We start from the raw sequence: 10478 nt of genomic DNA on the forward strand, positions 1-10478 counted from the left end.
TATATATATATATATGCCTTACTGTTGAATTGTACACCTGAAACTTACTGGATTTCATTAACCAATGTCACCATAAAAGAAAAAACAAATCTTAGATTTATAGATGATTATACTGGGTCTTTAATTTTAAGTGAATGTAATTAGCAACCAAATTTAAGTGGTATAACATTATATAACACTATGCTATGCCCCTTATTATAATAATTAAAAACAAAATCTAGAAGCATTCACATGCCTTTTATTCTTGGTCCAGATTTCTTCTTTATTACTATAGACTTTTTTTCCCTTAATGGGATTTATAACACCACTTACCTGTAAATGAACAATTCTCAGAAATATATCTTCTCTCATGCTCATCTCGATATCAAAACGAGAAAGTCTTTTGTCTGCTTCTGTACTTGCCGCCCGTACTTCTCTGTCAGAGGAGACATGCTGGGGAAAGTCTAGCATGGTTCGTTCTACTGTTAACAGAGAGAAAAACTGTAAGGACTCATCGAATCAGTATTAAGGTCAATACCTCCTAACTAGATGAATAAGTATCTTGATAAAAGTTTTTCAAATACTTTCTTTAAAGGTTCCTAAGGCTATCAAAGAACGGCATCTAATGAAGGACTTGGCTGTCCCTGGGTCATTATTGGGAACAATAAGAGTGTGCACTGAGCACCTATTAAAGTATGCTTATGGTGTCATTTACTAACTGGGAATGTAGAAAGATAAAGACACAGTTTTATACTGAGGCATTTTATCATCAGGGGAGTGGGGGGTGGGAAATAGTACATAAAAAGATAAAGAACCATATAAGACAGAATGGATTAGTTGTCAAATGAATGGGATAGTAGTCCAAAGGCAGCAACACAGGGCTGGAGCGCTGTGTAATGTTTTATGGAGAAGGCTGGACTTTAGAGATGCGGGAGTGAAAGGAAGAGCTCCGTAGGATATTGGAGGAGAGACTGTAAGCCTGAGGACAGGCAGAGACAGAGGACGTTTCAAAAACAAGCAGCCCAATTTAGTGGGATGAGGTTTATTTAGAAGTTCTTAACATTTATTACAGACTTTCTATAGAATTTAATGGAAGTTATAGACCTCCCTACAACGCAAACATTTATACAAACGTAAGAAGCTCTATACAATTTCAGAAGATTTCCAGAAATCTCAGTGGACACATCCAGTAAGCATCTGAATACTGGAGATATTCCTATCAAATGATTGTGGTAATATAGTCTACTCTAATTTTCACATATTAAAGTTGGTTCTTGGATTTTTCATATATTTGTATTTTGACTTTAATTAGGTAAAAATCTGATGTCAGTGAAATAACCCACACTCCAAAAAAAAAACCACGAGTATAATTTATAGTGATGGTTGTGCTTATGCTGTGGCAATGTATTGAATACATTTTTATTTTGTTATCTTTAGTACTTTGAAGTTATTATCCATAGGTAAAATTTACACATGTAATATATGACAGAAAGTAGAGCTATCCTTTATATACCAAGAAATTGTACAGTTAAACAAGCTACCTCACGAATATTAGTCCTCTTTATTGTTACAAATAAAGAGGTATAAAGGTATAAAAAATTGCCATAATATCTGAATAAATTCATAATGTATGTTTTAAAAAATCAAATTAGATTAGTATTCTTTTAGGATTTGATTTAGTATCTAATTTTACGTCCATAAATTACAGAAAGAATGGAACAGATTAAAAATTTAGTACATACAGCACTTGTTTAAGTGATATAATTATATAGTTACAATTTCTGTTTGCTTTTTAAAATGAACTCAAGAAGATTATTAAGAAGAAATCAAAATCGCTCAAGAACTAAATGAGCAGAATAAAATATAGGAGCCTAAAACTGGCATCATCTTCTTAAATAATAATAATGAAAACCATTTCCTTCCCTCCTTTGCCACAAAGACCTGGAACCAGACTTGTGCTCTCACTGCCAAACTATAACAATGCTAAAGCCCAGTACTAGACACTAGACGAAAGGGATTTTAAGAACTAGTGCTAGAGGCAGAATGAAGTCTGAGGACATACACAAATAAGAGAAAGTTAGTCTTTAAAAATTTATTCCTAGTATGATTAACCCACAAAGATAAATTTATGGATGAGCAAGAACAGATACCACAGAACTAAAAGTATATTTAAAATATGTATTATTGGAAAAAAAAACAGAATTTAAGATAATCCTTAATAATATACTTTGTTTTTTTTCCCCCCACTGATATAATTTTAGATTTGTTAAACACATAAGTTACCAGGCTAACACACCAGCTTGGCCATAAATGACTAAAGATGTATGTGAACCAAGGACAAACCACATAAAGGGTGAGAGATGCACATAAAATTCCCTGCTGGGACAACTGCTGAATGGGACCAACCTCATCCCTTTGATTTTGATTAATGAGACCAACTGGATCCTTTTTATTAAATTTTAAACTCAAGACTAGTAGCAAGATTCAGTAGCCACTAATGAGAGAGAAGCAGTTGGTAGTAGAAGCAGAAACTGAAACAGAACTGACTGCAGAGGTCAGAGAGAACAGCCAAGTTCCCTCTGTGGTGGGACACAGGGTGGGGAATTCTTGAGGAGTTGGTGGAAGTAAAGAGATGACCAGGTCACTAGGGCTGTGGAGGATCTCGGACAACCTTCTAAATTGTGGTAGTCATACAAATGTTTATGATATCTAGCTCTACAGATTTAGTACTATATTCTTATGAAGGCTGGACACACAGTCAAGGTTGCTTAGCCATAATTATCCTACAAAATATATTCAGCCCTTAGAGGTCACCAGGGTGAATCTTTTTCTTATAACTCAAAGGATCTATACTTATATTATAAAAATAATATATTTTAAGTGTAGAATATATGAAAGTACAGAAAAGCATAAAGGTCATTAAATACTACTCCTAAACATGATTTTAATGGCTACACAGTGTTACAGAAGGTGAATGTATCATAATTTACTTAGCCATTCTATGAGTTTCCATTTAAGGATTGTTCCCAAACTTTTGCTATGATAGAGTACCTGTTTATACATAAATTTATACATGATTTTTTTCTGTATCTGATTATTTCCTTAGCTTAAATGCCTAGACGTAGAATTACTGAAGTCGCGTATAAACTTCTTAAAAGTTTTGATATAGATTGTCAAAATGCTCTCCAGAAAGCAGTTGTAATGAGAGTGTACATTTTATAGCACCTTTGCCAAAGTAATAAAAAATTTAATCTTAGGTAATTTAATTCTAAGCAATTAATTAATCATTATGTAAAAATCAATGTCCTGTAAAATTGGAAAATGGATTGCCAAGACAGAAAGCGTAAAATGGTTTATGATGCCCACAAAATGAAATATTGATGTGCTTTTACATCCTACTCACCTATATACTTCACTTCTACATCTGCCAGTGCCTGTAAACAGTTCTCATAAGTTACTTCCTCAAGGTCAAGCGTTCCAATAGCATCGTACACCTGTTTGGTCTGCACAATGAGTTCCTCAGTTCTTGTTTTAATTTGCTCTGGTGAAAGATCCCATCGTAAAACATTTCTGCCAGCTGCAGAATAGGAAGACATTGCCTGAAGAGGAGACATTACTTCTCTTCCTAAAGTCATCTTGAATAAAATCCTACAACCACCAACTCTAAAAAGAATCAGAAAAAGAATAAAAGTTAGGCATTTCTGCTGGTCCAAAGTCAATACACAAATGTATATTATCTAATTAAATTTTAAATTAAAAAGAACTTTTTAATAAATTGGACAAATTTCTTTCAGGTAAACACATATACACAAAATTAACTGCTCTTGTATTTTCTTTTTTTCTTGACTAGTTATGGATTAATAGAATTTGTACTTTCCAAACAATAAATTCTTCAGTCATTAGAAAAATAAAGGTAGGTGTCAAAGACATAATTGTCCTTTATAAATTAAACCAGTAATCTTTCTTATTTAAATATTTTCCCTGAGCTAATGTCCACCTATTATGTATGTAGACTCAAAAAATATTTGGAATTCAGCAAGGAAACATTTCAAAAATTCTCTTTTAACATTGAACACCAATTAAAACAGTTGTTTTTTTTTTTTTTCTACCAAAACTGTGTAATTCAAGAATGGGAATTTGAATTTAAGATTTGGAAAACAAACTCTGGTATGGCTATGACATCATAAAAGAAAAAAGAAAAAACAAATCAAGAAAAATGATACCAACCCTTCACTCCCTTAAACATTCAAACTAAAAATTGGTGACATGTGTGTATCTATTTACATATACATGTATTTTGTATGTATTGATAATTTTAGAGCTAGTAAATAAAAATGTTATAACAGATAACATTTATTGTGTGTTTAGGCACTGTACTAAATGCTTTCCATTTATTAATGCAGTTCTCACAACAATCCTCTAGGCAGATACTGTGATTATTCTTATATTGCAAAAGAGGAAACTAAAACAGAGAAGTTAAGTAACTTGCCCAAGGTCACATAGCTAGTTATATAGTATTATGTATAACCATTAAAAATTATATTACATGTAACTATTAAAAGCCAGGTAGTATAGATCTAGATTCCACACTCTTAACCACTATGCTAAACTTCATTCCTATTATCTTACAAGGCCCCAAAACAACCTTATGAGGTAGGTAGGACATTATTCCCTTTTAATAGATGGTGTAATTGAGGCTCATAGAGGCTGACTCATTTAAGATCATTCACTCGACAAATATTTATGAGGGTGTACTGTGTCTGGCCACTGTGATAGGCACTGAGGATAAAAAAGCATTTTGACTGACATCCTGATATTATAATATAGTGAAGATGAATTGATAAACAGGTGATTATACTATATTGAGATGAGTGCTATGATAGGGGTAAATAGAGGGGACTCTGAAAGACCACAGAAAGAATGTTTCTAGGAAGATTTTCCAGAAGGAACAATGAGCAAGCCGATATCTGCACAATGTGCAGAAACTATCTGAAGCCCAAAGGCTGTAAGGAGTGAGAAGTCTGAAAAAGGTAACTAAGAAGTACTAAATGCAGAGCCTTGGGAATTGTTAAGAGTTCAACCTTATTCTGAAGACAATGAGAGAGCCATTAAAGGGTTTTAATCAGGGGAGAAACGAGATAAAATATGCATGTTAGAGAAATCGTTCAAATTATAGTGAGTTGAAAGGTTTGGAAAAGAGAGATCATTTTAGAGGGAAGCTATTACTGTAATTGAGGCACAAGACTATGGTACACTGTACTAGGAAATGGGGAATTGAAGTGATTTGGAAGACATTCAGGAAGTAGAATCAATATTAGTTGGTACTGAATGGATGTGTGGGAGAGGCGAGAGAGTCAGGAAGATGTCCAGGTTTCTGTCTTAGAACTGGATGGATAGATGGTGGTGCTGTCACTAAAATAGGGAACTTAGAAGGAGGAGGAAGATCTTTGGATGAAAAAAAGAGAAATTCAACTTTGGACGTGCCAAGTGGCTGTGGCACATGTAAGTGGAATCCATTTATATTAAATGGTAATTGAAATTATACAGGTCGTTCAACCGGCCCAGGGGAATTTGTAGAGTGAAAACAGAAGAACAACTGAGTTCTAACTGAAGTCTAATCTCTGACGAAGAAAGAAAACCAAGCCAGGCTGGGTCTAAGAAGTTGTGAAAAGTAAGCATTGGAAACGGGAGGAAGTGAATAACTGTACCAATTATTGTACAAATCTCAAGAAAGATAGAAGAATCTCTTCTATCTTTATTTAGCAACAAGAATGTCATTGATAACTTTGGCAAGAGCAGTGTCGGAGCGGGGTGGTAGGGGTGGAAGTCAGATTACTATGGTGGAGGGCTACTAAGAAGGTAAAGAACTGGAAGAGTGCACCCAAGCAATTCTCTGTAGAGTTAGCTGTGAGAATAAGGAGAACTAACTCTGTGCAGATGGAAGGTGCTGGGGCACAGAAAGGATGCATTTCTAAGATGGGAGAGACCTAAATACTGACGCCCTTAACTGTCTCTCCATATTAACTGATGTCTCTTATGTGAAACATACTGGTTGATGGTTACACTCAAGGCTGGCAGACTATTTTCTATTGTATTTCCGCATTTCTCCTTCAACCAGCTGAGTTACATATTCACCAACGGTCAAGTCATGTGTTCCAAAATATGTTTATGCCTATACTGAAAACTGTACTTGTTTTCATGTAATTTAAATATTTGATTAAATGCATGCAAAAAAGAATGATTTGTTATTTAGGTAAACTATTATGTAACTACTTTGAAAAAGATGGTTGTTAAAAAGCCAACACAAAAACTCCTATTATAGAAATCTGAGGAAAGAACTGTGAAGATTCAGAAGATTTTTGAATTCAGATTACTTATGTGTGTCTTTATGTGTGTTCTTGTTCCACTTAAAAGAAACTGAAACTGGAAATAAAAAATGATGCATTTTAGATGTAGTTTACACAAGGACAGTGAGGGATGCCTATCAAATGATTCATACTTGACAAAAACGCCTTCTCTTATATCAAAATATTTGGAAATAAACATACATTGTTTTGTTTGAATACATTAAGCAATTTATCATTTATGATTCTACTTGAAACCAATTTTTTCCATTAATTATTAAATGACACATAAAGCAAGGTCTTAATGGAAGTGGGAACAAATGGCTTATAAGGCATGGGCGGAGCAATTTGTTTTAGATAGGAAGAGAGACTACAGGCTCGGTAATACCAATATAACAGGTAAAATGGGAGTAGTTAGGTTATAGTAAAAAAGTGAAATGTTTGAATTTAAGAATTCAAAGGTGACGCAGTCTAACAAGATCCAAGATGTTTTCCTGGAAGTGGATGGTTGATACGAACAAGCTGAAGAGCGCAAAGAGCCAACAACCTAGTGTTGGATAAAACGTCTATGGGAACACTGGAGTCAGTGGCTCGATGGTTGGGCCTGGGAATAGAAAGGAAGACTGAACCAGGAACTGAAGTCTACCAAATACGGTGAGGACCAACCAGGTGGCTGGGAGAGGACATCATGGGCAGGGTATAGAACGGTAAGAGCAGGCTGTGAGCCTCACAGGTGATTTTATACCATGGTGAAGCAGTGTTGGTCTGCAAGAATAAGGGGGGTAGGAGCTGGGAAACAGAGAAATGTGTATCTTTCTTCCTTACTTTGTGGTATGAGATGTGGAAAGAAGACGGATGTAGGGGAAACATTTTCCTCAGGCTGAGTGGATTTCAGTAAAGGTTAAAAGGGGAAGAGATGATCCAGAGAGTATGAAAAAGTGGAGGAGTTTGTTTACTATGGAACAAGGGTTCCAGAAATAACAAGGGAAAAGTCTAAGAGTATAATAGGTAGCTAAATATGAGTTGCTTGTCCTACCATTCACCTCTTCCCCCTGTCTAATTATATACATATTTTCTTCCTAGTACCCACACATCCCTCACATAGTCCATGATCTTTAAAGCTGGCTGCCCCCACTCTCAGAACTCCTGTGAGAGAAAGGGGTCTTATTCCTATTGAGTATGACTGAGTAAGCTTGTATCCTTGACTGAAGCTGGCATCTATATTATGGAAAAGAGTGGAACCTGTTTTATGACGAAATAAACGCTGTGAGTGAAAGAATAAAGGAAGGAAACCAGATATTTACTGAGATCACTGAGCCCCTAGATCAACTAATTCTAAAGCTTGACCCGGAGCTAGACTTTTTAGTTAGTGAGTCTATTGTTTAAGCCAGTTTGAATGTGGTTTTGTTCTTTGCTTCACACAGGACCCTGACTGATAAAGGAATGAAAACTGATAAAGGAATGAGCACAGAAAAAAGTAGTACAAAGGTCAGAGTACAAGAAATGATGGATGACTGGAAGGTCTTATAAGCTTCAGGTGATGGCCTGAAATAATAGGGACATGAAGTTCACTGTATGGAGCTCGCTGAAAATTTCTAAAACAATTATTCCCACAATGCCTCATGGACACACAGAACTGAGGCCTTAAAGGAGTCAGCCATGACTATGATTGATTGGGCTTCCAAGGAAGTTCTAGTACCAGTGGGATTACTGAGGTAATAAATAGCAAGTGGAAGGCTGATAACTAAAACACAGGACTTTCACATCTTAATACTCTGCTCTTTTCACCATCCTCTTGGTACAAACCAATTATTATGGATACATTTTCATTATTGTTAAGCAGCTTTAAAAGAAAATTACTCTCAACATTTCACTGATAAGATGACCTCCATTGGTTTTCATTTATTTCCTAACATTTATCAAAAGGGTGAGGGTTCGGTCACAGCATAACCTGATTTTAACTCGGTTAAACTGATAGAGATGTCAGCCCCTACATCTTTGCTGAATAGATGTTCCCATAATCATCTTTGTATACCTATGAAATGGATGAAAAACTATCCCTTCCTTAAAGTAATATTAATTCCCGAATGTGGAAGGGGTAAAAAGAAAGGAACAGAAGTTAGAAATCATGATTTTGTGAGTCAATAGAACACATTAAACTTTTTTAATCTTATACCTTCTCTTCTCACTTTCCGAAATTTCATTTAAAATTCCTTTCAGAATTTATAATTTTTACCACGGAAAGTAAATGAAGACAGAACGATCCCCTTTACTTCTAACTAAAAGATTTTGATCTACTGAGAATTTTTCTATCTGCATTGTCTCTATTTTCCTCTTCCCTCGTCATTTTGCTGTCTCTCCTCATCCCCTTTGTAATGATTTCAAGCTCATTCAATGCTTCGGATGTTGGTACATTTCTCTCTTCTCCTTCAGTGCTTCTGCGGCCCTGGAGACCTGTACCTGGGTGGGAAAACCAGTGCACCTGCAGTCACGCTAGCAACTGTGCTTGTACCCTTGATAATCTGATGAGGGTTTTTTTAATTGACTTTCTGCAACTTAGAGCTACAAAAGTTGAAAGCAAGCAACATAGCGTCATCCTGTCTTTCTCTATAGGAGTTATCATGTACAATTATTTGAAAATTAAAATCTAGATTAAATCTGATATTTCTACTGTCTAATTAAACACTAGTTTTTTTTCTATAAATGTCTAGGCTTTTTATTATTTCTGTTCCAACTGCAACTTCTTCACTGTCTTGTGTCTTCAACACACAACACTGAAATTTCTAACCAAGATATAACACAGAATACTATATTGGAATTGACAGGAAGGTGTGTTTGTTAGGCTGTAGTCTCCTGTGTCCAACAAACAACTGAAGTACTTAGGCAAAGTAAGCAAGCTGCATAGATTTTGATAGAGATCACCAGGTTGCAGAATTTCATTTGGACAAATGAGCATGCCACAGCTATTTTTAGTTAATTATTGTCTTAAAACTTTTGCAAAACATTTTATGGGATGTACTTTCAGAAACATTCTGACTTGCTGCATTCATTTTCTTTTGAAGTAGAGCTGAAAGGCCTCCATTTCCTCCCATCAAAGCTTCTTTAACCATTCCAGTTCATCCAGATCTAAGCTTCTATCACCTTTTATCTATGTCATTCATTTTAGACATTTAAATTACAGTCATTAACCTTTTTAGCTGACTTGTCTTATATTCTAAATTAGACTAGGACTTTCTCAAGCACAATAACCATTGTACATTTCTTTTGTCACACCCCCAACCTGAAAACATTGCACACTGCTGAGCACAGTTGAAGCTCATTAAGAACCTGAGATGAGATTGATATGGCTAACACTTTACAGCAACACCATTTTCCTTCATCATCACAAATAAATATTCATGCAGAGAAGTATGTTTTACTAGAGCCAGGACTAAGAAACTTCATTATGTAAAATGTTGTAACTTCCATTTCTCCACAATTTACATTTTATCCACGTTCTCATCCTTTCTCTATAGGGTTATTGCGTTGTAGTACATGGTTTCCATGGCAGTTCCTGAAATTTGCCCCAATTCTTCAAAACACAAGGCAAATGTTCCTAGTATTTTCTTTGGAACTACTATTTCTCTATGAGCTGCTATTGAGTGCTGTATTTCATCAATCCCCCCAGACCGGAATTTCAAACTGTTTAATTATTTCTCTTGTTCCATTCCATTTCATCAGAACCACGCCCTTCTCATCTTGATTCCTACTGTTCACAAAGTTATGTTTTTCATCACTGATTTTATGAAGTCACCACTCTTGTTACTACTTATCAGTGCTCTTGGTGTCCTCTTTGGAGGGAAGAAAGAACAGAAAGTAAGAAAGAGAGAAGTCATTTACTGAGTAGTCCCTATGTACCAGATTGTAAAAAACTTCATTTAATCCTACTAATATTCTGAGAAATATGTATGTATGAGGAAGCACTAATTTCAAGGGCAACAGTGTAGTAGAAAAGACTTTTAGTTCTTTCTACAAGGAACAGGGCCAAATGTTTTAACAATATGATTAGAATATAAAAGTGGTTTTTCTACAAGATTGTTTAAATTTCACAAATCAGTATTGATATGTGAAAAATCTTAGTTGATTTTTACAACTAAGAGCTAATCTTTTTTTTTT

The 10478-nt window shown here is 35.1% G+C and overlaps 1 protein-coding gene across 3 annotated transcripts in view; it reads right to left on the reverse strand.

Moving 5' to 3' along the window:
* Positions 1-10478, reverse strand: part of NLN (neurolysin) — an 88966-nt gene that overhangs the window by 51735 nt on the left and 26753 nt on the right. For 2 of the 3 annotated variants that reach the window (XM_011371075.2, XM_023537209.1), the window contains exons 2-3: positions 3383-3642; positions 313-461 (exon numbers count right to left, since the gene is read on the reverse strand). In XM_011371075.2, the coding sequence (XP_011369377.1) occupies positions 313-461; positions 3383-3642 (409 nt within the window). The remainder of the gene's footprint in view (positions 1-312; positions 462-3382; positions 3643-10478) is intronic. The other variant, XM_011371076.2, reaches the window with a different exon arrangement.

Source organism: Pteropus vampyrus, unplaced genomic scaffold (assembly GCF_000151845.1).
Source record: "Pteropus vampyrus isolate Shadow unplaced genomic scaffold, Pvam_2.0 Scaffold182, whole genome shotgun sequence".
Taxonomy (NCBI): domain Eukaryota; kingdom Metazoa; phylum Chordata; class Mammalia; order Chiroptera; family Pteropodidae; genus Pteropus; species Pteropus vampyrus.